Below are 20,011 nucleotides of genomic sequence, written 5' to 3' on the forward strand. Positions count from 1 at the left end.
GAAGTGGTCTCCAACCGTTACTTAATTTGTTATAACCCCGACCTCAGGAGACGAAAGATCTCAAGGGAAATGGTTAATAAATAGTTGAGTGGGGACTGCTTCGTCAGTGAAACCTGTTTGTTCCTTGGTTTGAACAACATTTTTTGTATTTGTACTAGAAGCAGATTGAAATAGATCACTGTGACTACTTCGACTACTGGGGACAAGGGACACAAGTCACAGTAACTTCTGGTGAGTAAGAATCTAATACATTTGGGTGAAAACTATTCAATTTTGTCTATACTTTGACTCCTTTTTGTGACTATAATGGTGACTGTCACAGCAGGTAATTGTTTTTAAGATTTTAAAGGGTAATTGTAAGGGTAAGATCTTCTGGCTCTGAAAATGTATTATCTACAGAGCAAAATTGTATATTTTGATATATGTGGCGTAAAGCTAATTCAGTGTAGTAGTTTTTGTATGTTTAATGCATTGGTGTATTGCACTGTGATTACGGTTTTGACTACTGGGGACAAGGCACGATGGTCACAGTTACATCAGGTAAGTCTGTACATTTTGAATTGCTCTTTTTTGTAGATTTGGATTGAAAAACAGTTGTTGTGACAATGAATTGATGGTACAGGTGAACTCGATTTATGTTTTGGTGTTGAAAAAAAATCGCGATTCGTTCCATCCCGCGTATCTGCAAATTGAAATGTGTCAGAGGCTAGATTATCATGAAATAACCTACGATGAAAAGGGTAGATATCTGGAAACAAGTTCATGAATGCAGTGGTTAAGTGGTTGTTGCAGTGCGACACTTCGGCCAGCCGACAATTTAGTCCCTTGAAAACAAATTCACAAAAAGTTCTAAACTGGTCTGTCAACTTCAGTTGGATTTTAACTGCATGTTGTTAAAACCTAATTGTTAAGTGGGGTAATGAGTTTGTGTCAGACGTGTGATCTCGCCATCTAAAATGTACAGTAGGATTATTTTAAAGCGTTTAAATTATAATTTCTCATCATGTCAAGTCTTAATTCAAAGGGGAATTGTTTTAACGTAAATTTCAAACTCAAACAGCCATGGTTTCATTAGAAAACAATGATAAATGTTTTGGATCTTTTAAACGAGAGAAATTAAACTTTAAGATTACGTTTTTGTGATCATCGTTAGTACATGTTGACTATATTAACTGGCAAGTAGATTCAGCACTGTGCTACTATGGCGCTTTTGATTACTGGGGAACGGGTACCACGGTAACAGTTTCTTCAGGTAAGAAAATGTTTTAATCTCATACATAAATGCTGAAATTGAACAAAACCTATTGTGTTATTATGCCAATGATTATGTGTTGAGTTTACACCTTATTTCCTCCAAAATTTAGTTTCAAAGTTGTACACTTTAAAGTTCTGCATTTAAAGTAATTTACCTTATTTTATTTTTTTAATCTAGGAGGGAAAACGGCATGAACGTGAATAATATCTTAGAGGTGGTTAATATTAGTGCAACAAAAAACTAAATAATGACCATTGAAATACCTAAAGGCGCACGGGAGGAGGTCACCTCAAAATTTCCACAGTTAACTTTTTAAGTCTAATGCCCTCGATTCTGTGCTTTGTTTGGGGACTGACCAAAAAACTTGATTGCCTTCTTTCCGTCCTAGTTTATGCTTGGTGAAGATTTTCTGTAATTTTTCTATGTTTTTATTTATTTTTTCTTCCATTCTTAGCCACTTCAACTAAACCAACTGTGTTCCCACTGATGCCATGTGGTTCTGGGACTGGAAACACGGTCACTCTTGGCTGCCTCGCCACCGGCTTCACACCCTCCTCACTGACTTTCGCATGGAACAAAAATGGAGTTACCGTGGCAGATTCTATTCAGTACCCTTCGGTACTGAAAGGTGACCTCTACACAGGAGTCAGTCAAATCCAAGTCCCGAGACGGGACTGGGACGCCACGCCGAGCAACCGTTACAAGTGTCTTGTGACGCATGCTGCAGGAAATGGAGACACTACCATCATTAAGCCAGGTAAGACCCATGTATAAGTTCTATATAAATCTGTCGGAAGTTTTAGTTTGGTAATTGGTTTGAATTCTAGCAGGTTTACATGGCAGAGCTTTGAGCATATTTGAAAACTGTGCCACAATTTTAATGTTTTACAATTTTATTATTATTATTAATTACTGTGTCAAATACAATTTTAGAATTTACTATTCCATAAAAAAAATGAATTACTCCTTATCAAGTAAGTACAATTTGATAAGAATCTAACCTTTAACAGTGAAAATAACAGTAGAATGTAAGACAGGCTGCATAAATATAGGATAGGGAAAAGATTTAATTTTTAGAAATCAAACAGGGAGACACTATTAATTTTAATTGTTAGTCTACTTGACTAGTAGCACATAGTGAACAGTGAGGTGGAATGAAAAGGCTGAAGCTCGCCCGTGTGTTTTCAGCTTCTATTCTGGTCTCTATTAATATACTGTATAACCTTTGCTCCTGTCTCAGGACAGAATCTCGCAGTTTGCTCCTCTTCTTTCCATTTGTCTGCTTAATCCCAGTTCTTCCCAATTTCTGCCTCCCTTCATTTTCAGTGTATGTTGGTAATTAACATTCACATGAAATATGTGTGTGCTTGCCTGAAAAGTCAATGTATATGCAGAAGCCAGCATTAAATCTCTGCTTTTCAATTGTGTAATCTTGTTTACTATGAAAATCATATATTCCTTTTTACCCTTATTGCGCACTTTAGTAAAAACAATTCATTAAGGACTGTAATCCAGGTGCACTTGTTTGTTCTAGTTGCATAGCATACAATCAAAAAGAAAAGTCCTGAACTCTATTAAATCTAGATTACACAGTCATTGTAGCACATTGTTAATCTCTGCTTCTGCATATATATTATTCCCTGCTTCTGCAAACATATCTGTGTATGCGTTTGTTTTTCAGAGGTAATTTATACGCCACCCAAGGTGAAAGTGTTGGCCCTCTCTGGTGAGGCAAACGAGGCCTCCTTCCTCTGCACTGCCACAGACTTTTCACCAAAAGATCACCAGATCAAATGGCTGAAAAATGACGCGGAAATCACTAAGGAAATCTCTGAATTCAAAAGCTATAATGATACACATTACAGTGTAGCAAGTATTCTCAAATTGCAATCCAGTGACGTGCCTGAAAAGGCCGAGATTAGATGCGAGTTCAAGTGGAAAAGCGGCCAGTATGCTGGATTATTGAATGACACTCTGGAATACAGCCCCAAAAGACCAAATCGTAAGTAAATGTCTGTTTTATGTACATTTATTTTCAATGTAAATGGATTTACACTGATGCCCTTTCAATAATTTCACACTCAGCGTCCAACGAATGCCCTGAAGCAGACGTGGTTGTACGAATCGAAGGCCCCAAACTGGAGGAAATACTTCCAGAGAAGAAAGGTACCATAACATGCCATGTTAAGGTGAATAAGCCAACTGTTACAAAGATATTTTGGGAAGATCAGGATGGAAATGAAATTGCCGGTGCCTCTGTGGAACCGGTTAAGAGCGAAAAAACATACAGCCTTCCTCTTGGCATCACATATGACGAATGGAGCCAGGAGTTAAAGCTCAACTGTGTTGTGGAACATAGTGATTTGATTGATCCTATAAGGACACCCTATGAAAGGAAAACCGGTAAGACTATTCAGCTACTGTACACTAAAAACATCATGTCATGCAATTAAGAGACTTTACAAGTATTATTTCCAAGTTTATTTTTTAACAGACATTCTTGCAGAACTGTAGGCACTTTCTATGTTTGTCAGGAGGCCTAATTGTGCTCTCATGCTTGCAGGAGGGCCTACTCAGCGTCCGTCAGTGTTTATGATGCCACCAGTAGAACACATTAAAAAAAACATGGTTACTCTGACTTGCTATGTGAAAGACTTCTACCCTGAAGAGGTTTTCGTTTCTTGGCTTGTTGATGATGAATTGACAACAGACAAGTTCAATACCACAAACCCTATTGAAAACCAAGGATCCTACTCGGCTTATGGCCAGTTAACACTCGGCCTCGATCAGTGGAAAACACAGGGCACGGTGTACAGCTGCGTGGTTTACCACCAATCTCTGGTTTCCAATACAAAAGCCATTGTCAGATCCATTGGCTACAATACATTTGACAAACTCAACCTGGTCAACCTCAGCCTGAACATACCTGACACGTGCAAGCCCCAGTAGATGCTATTTTGTGTCCTCTGCTGTTTGTTAATGTTTGTTGCTTTTGATATGACATTGTGTGTGTGTCTTTTTAATGCAGATTCAAAATCAAAATAAAAAAAAAAAGCCCTTTGCAACTCTGTTGTTGTTTGTTGCATGCAGCTCATGTCTTATTCAACCAATATTTGGAGATACATGTTTAGTGTACAGTCAGTGCTGTCCAATTGCCACACAAATAAGGTGTTATTACACAATATATTTAGCCTTCAAGCTCAAATTGTATTCACTACAAAAAATGCAATCACCACACCTCCCTAACTTTAGGCATTTAGGCTTTTGGATGTAGATGGTGCATGAACACATTTTGTGTCTTGATGTATGTGTGTTTCCTCTACTGGGTCTTGCACCCCCAACACAAGATAGATGACTGTTTCAGGACAAAACCGCAGCTCCGTGGTCCCGCAGTCAAATGATGCATATTTCTCACAAGCTGACGAGTCATGCCACACCAATAATGGGGTCTTTCAAAAGTAAATCAGCATCACAACTTTAATTCACATCAATATTTAACGAAAAGGAATGCAAAAACGATTAGCCCTGTTAGCCAACATCCTTAATACACTAATAAGTCACAGGTCATAAGCCAGATGTTTTTTTTATTTTATTTATTTTACACTCGGCAGCTGTGGCTCAGGAGATAGAGCGGATCGTCCACTAACCAGAATGTGGGTGGTTCGATTCCCCAGGTTCCGCATTCGTCCAAGTGTCCTTGGGCAAGATACTAAATCCCAAATTGTAAAAATATTGTATTGGTCATTACCTGGTGAGATTTTGTTCAATGGTGGGTTTGGAGTTTCCTTGTTATTTATGGAATAATTATGTATGTTACATCTAGGGATCCTGCTTGAATGGGACAATGCCATGAAGGCAGAAGATGATAACATGGGAAACACTGCCGTCACCTTCATCATTCTCTTCCTCACCTCCATTCTGTTCATCATTGGAACCACTGCTTTCAAGGTAACAATGAGTTTACAAGTTGGCACTGATTTTTAATTATTAGATTGCACAAGATAAAATGCTTTATTCACCACTTTATTTACCACAGCTGAAAACACCAATAACAGAGTCTCCTAATGCAGTGAAACAAAATAAAAATTATGATAAAAACTGACTACGGTCAGCAGAGTATACTAAATTTTCTCTGCGGTATAAAAGAGTTTTGTCTCATCAAAATATTTTGACTTCGAGAAACATTTTTTTAAATTCCCAAAAAGTTTTGGTGCTGTAATTGTACCTGTTGGTGTGTGTTGAATAAGATTTCTTTCTCATGTTTAACATTGCAAAGATACTCATGATGACATTAGATTATGTCAAATTTGTATTTGTGTCAGGTATATATTTTCATATACATACTTTTTGGTGAAGTGCCTCACTTAACTATAATGTGAGGACTTCAAAAAGACCTGTAAAGGACTTTGACTATATTTTGGATACAACTATAATGGACATCCTTACAAAGAGGTCAGACAACATTTATGATTTATATATAACATTTGTATTTTTTATACATGCAGTAATGTTGTAGCCGTTACATGCATATGTTCATCACATGATACACTTTAACCCCAATATTAAGTGCAACAAATGGCAGGAATTCAAGATTTTTGGTGGAATATTATTAATCCATTCTTTTAATGTTTGTGTGTCTTTTCAGGTTAAATGAAACCAGGCGAACTTTCTGTACAGTAATACTTTTTCATATATTTTTTTCTTGTAAACTCAGTATCATGTAAGTAACCGCAATTTCCCCCTTTTCCCATTAAAATTTCAAGAGCTTTATGTCTTTTTGAAAATAAATGTTAAAATGCAGATAACAACTGATGCCGTTACTTTTTTCTCCTCACCATTACTTTGAAATGGTTTGCATCATCCAGTTTGAATATGTTTTATACAATACTCATAACTGTGTTATTTAATATTCTGTCTGTGTTTATTGTTGTACTGAATTATGTAATAAAAGGTTATGTTCATCACCTCATCAGCAAGTCAATTTGTAGATTTAACAGTTGGTTAGTTTTCCGGTCATTAATGGACTTGAAAACGAAAGCCTTCGCTAAAGTCATGAGGCCACATGAAATCTATGTGAAACCTTATGTAAACAGTTCTGAGATATTTAAATGTATATGCTGTTTCTGTTACTGGCATAACCACACCTCACACCTGGTATCTGTGATGCACCATTGCTTCTTGTATTGTTTCACTTCTGCATTTTGGTACTTTTTTGAGAGCTGGGTGTTACTCAATGCTTCTGCTTGCTGCTAGCCGTGATCACTCAGCCCTGTCATGCCTCAACATCTGTGCAACCGACTTCCAGCCCTATTTCCACCTGACTTTCAGACACCAGCCACTGTAAAAGTACAACTCTGCCATCTAGCCAAAATACAATGATATTACAGTTTGCATTGAGGCTATTCAGTTAGTTACTTGACCAAAATCTGAAGGTATGTATCACTGAAGAGAACCTGTTCAGTTCATATTCAAAACAATTACATCTAACATATGGAAAAAGGCAAGTAAAGACAAATTAATCTATGCTCTATTTCAGTTGTGCAGGTTTTCGAGCCAAACATCACACTTCACCCTGTCTGGGAAGGTGAATTTGGGGCCTCACCTGTCAGACTCATCTGCACCTTAAGTGGCTTCACCCCCAACAATTTGAAAGTGAAGTGGCAAAAGGACAACATACCCTTAACTATTACTCAAACTGAAACGAAGCTGCAGCCTTTGCAGGGAGTGGAGAAAACCTTCAGTCAAAGCAGCAATATTGAGCCCGCGAAGAAAGAATGGGAAAGCGGCTCAACGTTTAGTTGCAAGGCCCAGCACAACAAAAGGGAATTTACAAAAACAGTAAATATTTGTCAAGGTAGGTATGTTAATTATTTCATGGCAATATTATATAATTAATGTTGAAAAAAAATGCATGTTACTATTAAGTTTTAAAATGTTTCCTGCAGTGTATTCAAGTGCCGCTGCTTCCATTGATGTGGAGATTCCCAGCTTCAGGACTGTAATGACAGAATCTGCAGTGACAGCAACATGTTCTGTCCACACTCTGTTTAATGCCAAGTTGACCTGGCTGATGGATGGAGGAGATGCACCAAGCAACACAGTAACACAGAAATCAAACACAACTCATATCATCAGTGATTTGTCGGTTCCCTCAAGTCAATGGAAACAGCTCAAGGCTATAACATGTAAAGCTGAACATAAGTGCCTCTCATCCACTCAGAGGACTGTGAATGTTGCAGGTATAAGACGACTATACAACATTGAAATGAGACACATTATAAATGCAGAGGACTGTAAAGTAGTCATTCTGCTTTCTGTATCATTCAGGTCCTGCAGTTACAGTTCCATCAGTGGAGATCAAGAGGTCTCTCCGAGATTTGCTGAAGGGACAAAGTGCTGTGCTCGAGTGCGACATCACAAATCTCTCCTCCAGCGACCTCTACGTCACCTTTCAGGCAAACGATGAAGACATCTCTGACAGACAGTTTGTTGACCTTCCTGTAGCCCCAGGCCTCCATTCAATCACCAGACGCTTCTCCATCCCTCCAAGTCACTGGACGAAAGACAAAACTTTCACCTGCAAAGTCCACCAAGGCTTCTCCTCCAACTTCAAGTCAGAGTCAACTGGGAATATATTTGGTGAGAGGAATTCCCATTCTTTCCCATCATTACAGTCAATTTAAGGGTTCACACTTGATTCATCTGCAGTAGATTCACTCATTAATCAATCCTCTCTCATTTAGTGGACCCTTCTGTGGAACTTCTCCTGGTCCCCAGTGAAGAGTCCGGACCACAGAGACTCTTATGCTCTGGATGGGGCTTCAACCCTCAAATTCAATGGCTTTCTGAGTCCAAGCAACGATCTTCAAACAACGACGTCACCATGGGAGCAGACGGACGTGTGGCAGTGACCAGTCCACGTAATATCCCCCAAACTGAGTGGAAAACAGGGAAAGTCTTCACTTGTCAAGTGTCTGACACGTCCCTGAATAAAACTGTCCACAAGAATGTCAGCCTCTGCTCAGGTAAGAACATGTGGAGAATCACAACCTCAGCTGTCTACTGAGAATAGTGTCACCAGCTAAACAGTCCTTAACTGAGTTCAAAGTATCACGTCAATAGTCTTAATATACAGGATAACCAATATTACCACCAAGTGGTTTTACATCTCCACCAACCAGTAAAGTTGCAGGAAATACAGTTACAATTCCCCCTTCTGTTCCTGAGTGATGTTGAATAACAGCCAGAAAAGTGTTTTTGCTGAACATCACAATGTCACTGTGAAACTGACCTTTGACCTTTTGAATATAAATGTCATGACTTCATGATTTTATCCAATTAGACGTTTGTTTGAGATCTTGTCACAATCAGCATAAACTTTTGATTATGGAAAAAACGTATGTTTTGTGCAGATACAGTGACCTTGAGCTCTAACCATTAAAATCCACATTCATTTATCTTTGATTCAGAGTCAGCGTTTGTGCTAAATTGGAAGAAATGCCCTTGAGGTGTTCCTGAAATATTGTGGTCACAAGGCCAAAACTTTGAGTCCAGTGACAACTGTACGACATTTAAAAACATTCCCATCAGGTGTTACTGGGATATCAAATTTGTAAGGATTTGACTGATATAGAAATGTACACACACTGACGTATGGAGGGACAACCCTGACAACAGCTCCTGCTATCGCTGACATTGGTGCATATAAGTGACAGAGTTTACTCATGATTTGACCTTGCATCATGATTTTTATTTCTTGTTTGTCAGTTTCTTCAAGTGCCGCTGCTTCCATTGATGTGGAGATTCCCAGCTTCAGGACTGTAATGACAGAATCTGCAGTGACAGCAACATGTTCTGTCCACACTCTGTTTAATGCCAAGGTGACCTGGCTGATGGATGGAGGAGATGCACCAAGCAACACAGTAACACAGAAATCAAACACAACTCATATCATCAGTGATTTGTCGGTTCCCTCAAGTCAATGGAAACAGCTCAAGGCTATAACATGTAAAGCTGAACATAAGTGCCTCTCATCCACTCAGAGGACTGTGAATGTTGCAGGTATAAGACGACTATACAACATTGAAATGAGACATTATAAATGCAGAGGACTGTAAAGTAGTCATTCTGCTTTCTGTATCATTCAGGTCCTGCAGTTACAGTTCCATCAGTGGAGATCAAGAGGTCTCTCCGAGATTTGCTGAAGGGACAAAGTGCTGTGCTCGAGTGCGACATCACAAATCTCTCCTCCAGCGACCTCTACGTCACCTTTCAGGCAAACGATGAAGACATCTCTGACAGACAGTTTGTTGACCTTCCTGTAGCCCCAGGCCTCCATTCAATCACCAGACACTTCTCCATCCCTCCAAGTCACTGGAGGAAAGACAAAACTTTCACCTGCAAAGTCCACCAAGGCTTCTCCTCCAACTTCAAGTCAGAGTCAACTGGGAATATATTTGGTGAGAGGAATTCCCATTCTTTCCCATCATTACAGTCAATTTAAGGGTTCACACTTGATTCATCTGCAGTAGATTCACTCATTAATCAATCCTCTCTCATTTAGTGGACCCTTCTGTGGAACTTCTCCTGGTCCCCAGTGAAGAGTCCGGACCACAGAGACTCTTATGCTCTGGATGGGGCTTCAACCCTCAAATTCAATGGCTTTCTGAGTCCAAGCAACGATCTTCAAACAACGTCACCATGGGAGCAGACGGACGGTGGCAGTGACCAGTCCACGAATATCCCCAAACTGAGTGGAAAACAGGGAAAGTCTTCACTTGTCAAGTGTCTGACACGTCCCTGAATAAAACTGTCCACAAGAATGTCAGCCTCTGCTCAGGTAAGAACATGTGGAGAATCACAACCTCAGCTGTCTACTGAGAATAGTGTCACCAGCCAAACAGTCCTTAACTGAGTTCAAAGTATCACGTCAATAGTCTTAATATACAGGATAACCAACATTACCACCAAGTGGTTTTACATCTCCACCAACCAGTAAAGTTGCAGGAAATACAGTTACAATTCCCCCTTCTGTTCCTGAGTGATGTTGAATAACAGCCAGAAAAGTGTTTTTGCTGAACATTACAATGTCACTGTGAAGCTGACCTTTGACCTTTTGAATATAAATGTCATGACTTCATGATTTTATCCAATTAGACGTTTGTTTGAGATCTTGTCACAATCAGCATAAACTTGATTATGGAAAAAACGTATGTTTTGTGCAGATACAGTGACCTTGAGCTCTAACCATTAAAATCCACATTCATTTATCTTTGATTCAGAGTCAGCGTTTGTGCTAAATTTGAAGAAATGCCCTTGAGGTGTTCCTGAAATATTGTGGTCACAAGGCCAAAACTTTGAGTCCAGTGACAACTGTACGACATTTAAAAACATTCCCATCAGGTGTTACTGGGATATCAAATTTGTAAGGATTTGACTGATATAGAAATGTACACACACTGACGTATGGAGGGACAACCCTGACAACAGCTCCTGCTATCGCTGACATTGGTGCATATAAGTGACAGAGTTTACTCATGATTTGACCTTGCATCATGATTTTTATTTCTTGTTTGTCAGTTTCTTCAAGTGCCGCTGCTTCCATTGATGTGGAGATTCCCAGCTTCAGGACTGTAATGACAGAATCTGCAGTGACAGCAACATGTTCTGTCCACACTCTGTTTAATGCCAAGGTGACCTGGCTGATGGATGGAGGAGATGCACCAAGCAACACAGTAACACAGAAATCAAACACAACTCATATCATCAGTGATTTGTCGGTTCCCTCAAGTCAATGGAAACAGCTCAAGGCTATAACATGTAAAGCTGAACATAAGTGCCTCTCATCCACTCAGAGGACTGTGAATGTTGCAGGTATAAGACGACTATACAACATTGAAATGAGACATTATAAATGCAGAGGACTGTAAAGTAGTCATTCTGCTTTCTGTATCATTCAGGTCCTGCAGTTACAGTTCCATCAGTGGAGATCAAGAGGTCTCTCCGAGATTTGCTGAAGGGACAAAGTGCTGTGCTCGAGTGCGACATCACAAATCTCTCCTCCAGCGACCTCTACGTCACCTTTCAGGCAAACGATGAAGACATCTCTGACAGACAGTTTGTTGACCTTCCTGTAGCCCCAGGCCTCCATTCAATCACCAGACACTTCTCCATCCCTCCAAGTCACTGGAGGAAAGACAAAACTTTCTGCAAAGTCCACCAAGGCTTCTCCTCCAACTTCAAGTCAGAGTCAACTGGGAATATATTTGGTGAGAGGAATTCCCATTCTTTCCCATCATTACAGTCAATTTAAGGGTTCACACTTGATTCATCTGCAGTAGATTCACTCATTAATCAATCCTCTCTCATTTAGTGGACCCTTCTGTAGAACTTCTCCTGGTCCCCAGTGAAGAGTCCGGACCACAGAGACTCTTATGCTCTGGATGGGGCTTCAACCCTCAAATTCAATGGCTTTCTGAGTCCAAGCAACGATCTTCAAACAACGACGTCACCATGGGAGCAGACGGACGTGTGGCAGTGACCAGTCCACGTAATATCCCCCAAACTGAGTGGAAAACAGGGAAAGTCTTCACTTGTCAAGTGTCTGACACGTCCCTGAATAAAACTGTCCACAAGAATGTCAGCCTCTGCTCAGGTAAGAACATGTGGAGAATCACAACCTCAGCTGTCTACTGAGAATAGTGTCACCAGCCAAACAGTCCTTAACTGAGTTCAAAGTATCACGTCAATAGTCTTAATATACAGGATAACCAACATTACCACCAAGTGGTTTTACATCTCCACCAACCAGTAAAGTTGCAGGAAATACAGTTACAATTCCCCCTTCTGTTCCTGAGTGATGTTGAATAACAGCCAGAAAAGTGTTTTTGCTGAACATTACAATGTCACTGTGAAGCTGACCTTTGACCTTTTGAATATAAATGTCATGACTTCATGATTTTATCCAATTAGACGTTTGTTTGAGATCTTGTCACAATCAGCATAAACTTGATTATGGAAAAAACGTATGTTTTGTGCAGATACAGTGACCTTGAGCTCTAACCATTAAAATCCACATTCATTTATCTTTGATTCAGAGTCAGCGTTTGTGCTAAATTTGAAGAAATGCCCTTGAGGTGTTCCTGAAATATTGTGGTCACAAGGCCAAAACTTTGAGTCCAGTGACAACTGTACGACATTTAAAAACATTCCCATCAGGTGTTACTGGGATATCAAATTTGTAAGGATTTGACTGATATAGAAATGTACACACACTGACGTATGGAGGGACAACCCTGACAACAGCTCCTGCTATCGCTGACATTGGTGCATATAAGTGACAGAGTTTACTCATGATTTGACCTTGCATCATGATTTTTATTTCTTGTTTGTCAGTTTCTTCAAGTGCCGCTGCTTCCATTGATGTGGAGATTCCCAGCTTCAGGACTGTAATGACAGAATCTGCAGTGACAGCAACATGTTCTGTCCACACTCTGTTTAATGCCAAGGTGACCTGGCTGATGGATGGAGGAGATGCACCAAGCAACACAGTAACACAGAAATCAAACACAACTCATATCATCAGTGATTTGTCGGTTCCCTCAAGTCAATGGAAACAGCTCAAGGCTATAACATGTAAAGCTGAACATAAGTGCCTCTCATCCACTCAGAGGACTGTGAATGTTGCAGGTATAAGACGACTATACAACATTGAAATGAGACATTATAAATGCAGAGGACTGTAAAGTAGTCATTCTGCTTTCTGTATCATTCAGGTCCTGCAGTTACAGTTCCATCAGTGGAGATCAAGAGGTCTCTCCGAGATTTGCTGAAGGGACAAAGTGCTGTGCTCGAGTGCGACATCACAAATCTCTCCTCCAGCGACCTCTACGTCACCTTTCAGGCAAACGATGAAGACATCTCTGACAGACAGTTTGTTGACCTTCCTGTAGCCCCAGGCCTCCATTCAATCACCAGACACTTCTCCATCCCTCCAAGTCACTGGAGGAAAGACAAAACTTTCACCTGCAAAGTCCACCAAGGCTTCTCCTCCAACTTCAAGTCAGAGTCAACTGGGAATATATTTGGTGAGAGGAATTCCCATTCTTTCCCATCATTACAGTCAATTTAAGGGTTCACACTTGATTCATCTGCAGTAGATTCACTCATTAATCAATCCTCTCTCATTTAGTGGACCCTTCTGTGGAACTTCTCCTGGTCCCCAGTGAAGAGTCCGGACCACAGAGACTCTTATGCTCTGGATGGGGCTTCAACCCTCAAATTCAATGGCTTTCTGAGTCCAAGCAACGATCTTCAAACAACGACGTCACCATGGGAGCAGACGGACGGGTGGCAGTGACCAGTCCACGAATATCCCCAAACTGAGTGGAAAACAGGAAAGTCTTCACTTGTCAAGTGTCTGACACGTCCCTGAATAAAACTGTCCACAAGAATGTCAGCCTCTGCTCAGGTAAGAACATGTGGAGAATCACAACCTCAGCTGTCTACTGAGAATAGTGTCACCAGCCAAACAGTCCTTAACTGAGTTCAAAGTATCACGTCAATAGTCTTAATATACAGGATAACCAACATTACCACCAAGTGGTTTTACATCTCCACCAACCAGTAAAGTTGCAGGAAATACAGTTACAATTCCCCCTTCTGTTCCTGAGTGATGTTGAATAACAGCCAGAAAAGTGTTTTTGCTGAACATTACAATGTCACTGTGAAGCTGACCTTTGACCTTTTGAATATAAATGTCATGACTTCATGATTTTATCCAATTAGACGTTTGTTTGAGATCTTGTCACAATCAGCATAAACTTGATTATGGAAAAAACGTATGTTTTGTGCAGATACAGTGACCTTGAGCTCTAACCATTAAAATCCACATTCATTTATCTTTGATTCAGAGTCAGCGTTTGTGCTAAATTGGAAGAAATGCCCTTGAGGTGTTCCTGAAATATTGTGGTCACAAGGCCAAAACTTTGAGTCCAGTGACAACTGTACGACATTTAAAAACATTCCCATCAGGTGTTACTGGGATATCAAATTTGTAAGGATTTGACTGATATAGAAATGTACACACACTGACGTATGGAGGGACAACCCTGACAACAGCTCCTGCTATCGCTGACATTGGTGCATATAAGTGACAGAGTTTACTCATGATTTGACCTTGCATCATGATTTTTATTTCTTGTTTGTCAGTTTCTTCAAGTGCCGCTGCTTCCATTGATGTGGAGATTCCCAGCTTCAGGACTGTAATGACAGAATCTGCAGTGACAGCAACATGTTCTGTCCACACTCTGTTTAATGCCAAGGTGACCTGGCTGATGGATGGAGGAGATGCACCAAGCAACACAGTAACACAGAAATCAAACACAACTCATATCATCAGTGATTTGTCTGGTCCCTCAAGTCAATGGAAACAGCTCAAGGCTATAACATGTAAAGCTGAACATAAGTGCCTCTCATCCACTCAGAGGACTGTGAATGTTGCAGGTATAAGACGACTATACAACATTGAAATGAGACATTATAAATGCAGAGGACTGTAAAGTAGTCATTCTGCTTTCTGTATCATTCAGGTCCTGCAGTTACAGTTCCATCAGTGGAGATCAAGAGGTCTCTCCGAGATTTGCTGAAGGGACAAAGTGCTGTGCTCGAGTGCGACATCACAAATCTCTCCTCCAGCGACCTCTACGTCACCTTTCAGGCAAACGATGAAGACATCTCTGACAGACAGTTTGTTGACCTTCCTGTAGCCCCAGGCCTCCATTCAATCACCAGACACTTCTCCATCCCTCCAAGTCACTGGAGGAAAGACAAAACTTTCACCTGCAAAGTCCACCAAGGCTTCTCCTCCAACTTCAAGTCAGAGTCAACTGGGAATATATTTGGTGAGAGGAATTCCCATTCTTTCCCATCATTACAGTCAATTTAAGGGTTCACACTTGATTCATCTGCAGTAGATTCACTCATTAATCAATCCTCTCTCATTTAGTGGACCCTTCTGTGGAACTTCTCCTGGTCCCCAGTGAAGAGTCCGGACCACAGAGACTCTTATGCTCTGGATGGGGCTTCAACCCTCAAATTCAATGGCTTTCTGAGTCCAAGCAACGATCTTCAAACAACGACGTCACCATGGGAGCAGACGGACGTGTGGCAGTGACCAGTCCACGTAATATCCCCCAAACTGAGTGGAAAACAGGGAAAGTCTTCACTTGTCAAGTGTCTGACACGTCCCTGAATAAAACTGTCCACAAGAATGTCAGCCTCTGCTCAGGTAAGAACATGTGGAGAATCACAACCTCAGCTGTCTACTGAGAATAGTGTCACCAGCCAAACAGTCCTTAACTGAGTTCAAAGTATCACGTCAATAGTCTTAATATACAGGATAACCAACATTACCACCAAGTGGTTTTACATCTCCACCAACCAGTAAAGTTGCAGGAAATACAGTTACAATTCCCCCTTCTGTTCCTGAGTGATGTTGAATAACAGCCAGAAAAGTGTTTTTGCTGAACATTACAATGTCACTGTGAAGCTGACCTTTGACCTTTTGAATATAAATGTCATGACTTCATGATTTTATCCAATTAGACGTTTGTTTGAGATCTTGTCACAATCAGCATAAACTTGATTATGGAAAAAACGTATGTTTTGTGCAGATACAGTGACCTTGAGCTCTAACCATTAAAATCCACATTCATTTATCTTTGATTCAGAGTCAGCGTTTGTGCTAAATTTGAAGAAATGCCCTTGAGGTGTTCCTGAAATATTGTGGTCACAAGGCCAAAACTTTGAGTCCAGTGACAACTGTACGACATTTAAAAACATTCCCATCAGGTGTTACTGGGATATCAAATTTGTAAGGATTTGACTGATATAGAAATGTACACACACTGACGTATGGAGGGACAACCCTGACAACAGCTCCTGCTATCGCTGATATTGGTGCATATAAGTGACAGAGTTTACTCATGATTTGACCTTGCATCATGATTTTTATTTCTTGTTTGTCAGTTTCTTCAAGTGCCGCTGCTTCCATTGATGTGGAGATTCCCAGCTTCAGGACTGTAATGACAGAATCTGCAGTGACAGCAACATGTTCTGTCCACACTCTGTTTAATGCCAAGGTGACCTGGCTGATGGATGGAGGAGATGCACCAAGCAACACAGTAACACAGAAATCAAACACAACTCATATCATCAGTGATTTGTCGGTTCCCTCAAGTCAATGGAAAAAGCTCAAGGCTATAACATGTAAAGCTGAACATAAGTGCCTCTCATCCACTCAGAGGACTGTGAATGTTGCAGGTATAAGACGACTATATAACATTGAAATGAGACACATTATAAATGCAGAGGACTGTAAAGTAGTCATTCTGCTTTCTGTATCATTCAGGTCCTGCAGTTACAGTTCCATCAGTGGAGATCAAGAGGTCTCTCCGAGATTTGCTGAAGGGACAAAGTGCTGTGCTCGAGTGCGACATCACAAATCTCTCCTCCAGCGACCTCTACGTCACCTTTCAGGCAAACGATGAAGACATCTCTGACAGACAGTTTGTTGACCTTCCTGTAGCCCCAGGCCTCCATTCAATCACCAGACACTTCTCCATCCCTCCAAGTCACTGGAGGAAAGACACAAATTTCACCTGCAAAGTCCACCAAGGCTTCTCCTCCAACTTCAAGTCAGAGTCAACTGGAAATATATTTGGTGAGAGGAATTCCCATTCTTTCCCATCATTACAGTCAATTTAAGGGTTCACACTTGATTCATCTGCAGTAGATTCACTCATTAATCAATCCTCTCTCATTTAGTGGACCCTTCTGTGGAACTTCTCCTGGTCCCCAGTGAAGAGTCCGGACCACAGAGACTCTTATGCTCTGGATGGGGCTTCAACCCTCAAATTCAATGGCTTTCTGAGTCCAAGCAACGATCTTCAAACAACGACGTCACCATGGGAGCAGACGGACGTGTGGCAGTGACCAGTCCACGTAATATCCCCCAAACTGAGTGGAAAACAGGGAAAGTCTTCACTTGTCAAGTGTCTGACACGTCCCTGAATAAAACTGTCCGCAAGAATGTCAGCCTCTGCTCAGGTAAAATGGGATAATATCAATATCCATGATCAGATTTATGCATGAAGTGCAGAATAACTGTTATTCTGTTTCTGAATCATTCCTTAAGAATTTGAGACATTTCTTACTCATGATCACAACTTAATCACTGTTGAGTTTTCTCTCCCTTTAATATCATGTTCTGTTTTCAGTAACTCCAGCATCCTCTCAGATAGTTGGCGTATTTGTTCAGGGACCCCCACTCGAGGAATTCCAGAACAAGGGACAGGTGACTATCACCTGTCTTCTTGTCGGCTCTCGTCTTAATGATTTCTTCATCACCTGGAAAGTAGATGGGGACAAATCTTCTCTGTTCCATAAAGAGCCCCCAGTGAGGCACAGCAATGGGACAGAGACTTTGAGGAGCGTCTTCAATGTGTCCGCAGAGGACTGGCATGCACATAAACAAGTGTCTTGTGGAGCAAAGCACCTATGCTCCAGCCAGGGCTACGAGGGCCATACAAGCAAAAGCAGAGGTAGTGTTTCTTTTTGGATTGTTGTTGGATGTTGACAGCTATTTAGAGTTCGACATAGTTTCAGAAGGCATTAGAAACTCATAGGTTAAACAAATCAAATTCTCCATGATGCTTGTGCTGACTGTGACTAAATGGTGAGACTGAAATAGCTAAAAACGAAAAGTCTTGACTGCTCTATTCTTTTTCTTTCTCAAGTTTTTCATCAACCAACAGTGAAGATAATACAACCAACTGCCTCTGAGCTCTCTGCGTCAGATGACCTCCCACTTATTTGCCTCGTCTCTGGGTTTTACCCATCCAATGTCATCGTGTACTGGGAAGGGAGTGGCCAGAGACTCCCATCAACTCGCTACACCAACAGTGCTGAGTGGACATACACAGGGAGCGGCACTTATTCAATGAGCAGCAGACTGAACATATCCAAAACTGAAGACAAGAGCTCTACGTATTCTTGCTTTGTGAGACATGAGTCATCTGAAATGCCTTTTAAAAGCACTATAAAGAATGTGTTTGGTGAGTTGAGGATTATCATTTAATAGAAATCCAGTTCAATGTTATTGTTCATCATACCCTAGAGTTTCTCGATCTTCTCTGGTCGCAGTAGGGCTGGGAAATAAAATAGACCTATGAATAATTTCTAAGATATCATTTTTATCAATAGCAAATCAAAAGGTAATATATTAATTAAGAAAATAAGCATTTGCACTTTTTGATTTTAAAACCTCTAAGCATTCTTCTTCTGATTTCCATTATTAAACTTTCCAGACTTGTAAATACTCAGATTTTTCTTTTTCCATTACCTTCCTCACCACCAATGAATGAAAAAACTAAATATGAATGACTATTTTCTCCAGCTACAGTCACTCTCAGCGAACCTTCAGCCACCTTGCTCCAGGGCACAAACGAACTTGTGTGCCTGGTCTTCGGCTTCAGCCCTGCATCCATTAACATCACATGGTTCCTTGATGAATCCGTGCCACTGTTGGACTACAACACTAGCGAGCCCCACGAAAGCCAGAATGGAAAGTTCAGTGTCCAAAGCCACCTTCGTCCGCCCAAAGGCAACTGGTTACCAGGAGCAATCGTAACCTGCAGGGTGTCCCATGCAAACACCACCCTATCCCTGAATATATCTAAACCAGGTGCTGGCTTGTCTATTAATCCACTGCATATACTAGGTTAACCACCTATTTCACACATTGACTATTTGATTAAAATCTCTTTGCAGTCCTTGGACCAAGGTTCTAAAGTCAAAGTAACTAACAATTGGTATTTTAATTCTTTTACAGACAACTTGGAGCGCTGCACTTTCTTCAATGAAATTTTTAATGCTGATGTGAATCAAGATATAGGTGTTGAAAGCTGGTATATGGCTTTAACGTTTATGCTTCTTTTCTTCATCTCCGTCATCTTTGGTGTCTTAGCTATCATGATTAAGGTAAGTGAATGCAATTGTAGTTTGTTTCCATATTTTAAATGCAGTATTAATATTTCTGACCACTTTTTGTAATTAATAATGATTTCCTGTTTTTTTTTCTTCTAGACTAAATGATGGTGATCGCGGGACAGATCCCATGCAATGATCCAAATTTGGATATTGCCTGAATAGTTTCAACTCTATTTCTTTTTAAATCCTTTTCACTTTTTTCTTTAGTTTGTGTTTCTATTATTGTGGACTGCATTTATTTTTGATTCCCTCTTCAAATGTCAACTTTCAGTTTTAAATAACAACATAATGAACAAATATTCTATGACTGGAGTTGTTCTTGTATTTCAACAATAAAACAAATGATATACACATTTTGACACAGTATTTATTCTTCACAGTTATAATTAGAAATACAGTCGATTGTCTCGCAGTGCCTATACACCCCTGTATTACTCACTTTGTCCACATGAGTGAGACAAAGCTCCACACATAGCAGTGGTGATTTACCACCTCTATGAGAAACACTAGTTGTGAAGTAAGATGCTGAGAGGTCTTATTTTAACTTTCTAAATGTATGATACGAAGGTGCATTCACTTAAAAACACAGAGACTCTTTGTGTCTCTTCTCCTTTCCATACATACAGTCACTGTAAATGTGTGCACTGTCTTTGAGTTGGAGTTGCATGTTTGGGTCGGCATTTGTGTACCTTGTGGGTTTTAAGGAAT

The 20,011-nt window shown here is 40.4% G+C and overlaps 1 protein-coding gene and 1 gene segment (V, D, J or C); both read left to right on the forward strand.

Moving 5' to 3' along the window:
- The first annotated feature begins 489 nt into the window (after window positions 1-489).
- LOC118123478 lies at window positions 490-6,216 on the forward strand. The segment is given in 6 exon segments: window positions 490-540; window positions 1,710-2,012; window positions 2,937-3,257; window positions 3,341-3,421; window positions 5,079-5,203; window positions 5,901-6,216. Coding segments are annotated over 6 exon segments (858 nt in total).
- Window positions 6,217-7,206: 990 nt separating this feature from the next.
- On the forward strand, window positions 7,207-19,656 carry ighd (immunoglobulin heavy constant delta). Its single transcript, XM_035180684.2, is given in 23 exon segments — window positions 7,207-7,494; window positions 7,583-7,894; window positions 7,999-8,280; window positions 9,023-9,316; window positions 9,403-9,714; window positions 9,819-10,094; window positions 10,835-11,128; window positions 11,215-11,523; window positions 11,628-11,909; window positions 12,650-12,943; window positions 13,030-13,341; window positions 13,446-13,724; window positions 14,465-14,758; window positions 14,845-15,156; window positions 15,261-15,542; window positions 16,283-16,576; window positions 16,665-16,976; window positions 17,081-17,362; window positions 17,533-17,856; window positions 18,052-18,369; window positions 18,711-18,998; window positions 19,146-19,294; window positions 19,400-19,656. Coding segments are annotated over 23 exon segments (6,348 nt in total). The 5' UTR covers window positions 7,207-7,256; the 3' UTR covers window positions 19,409-19,656.
- Window positions 19,657-20,011: the final 355 nt, after the last annotated feature.

The sequence above is a fragment of the Hippoglossus stenolepis genome, chromosome 16 (assembly GCF_022539355.2).
Source record: "Hippoglossus stenolepis isolate QCI-W04-F060 chromosome 16, HSTE1.2, whole genome shotgun sequence".
Taxonomy (NCBI): domain Eukaryota; kingdom Metazoa; phylum Chordata; class Actinopteri; order Pleuronectiformes; family Pleuronectidae; genus Hippoglossus; species Hippoglossus stenolepis.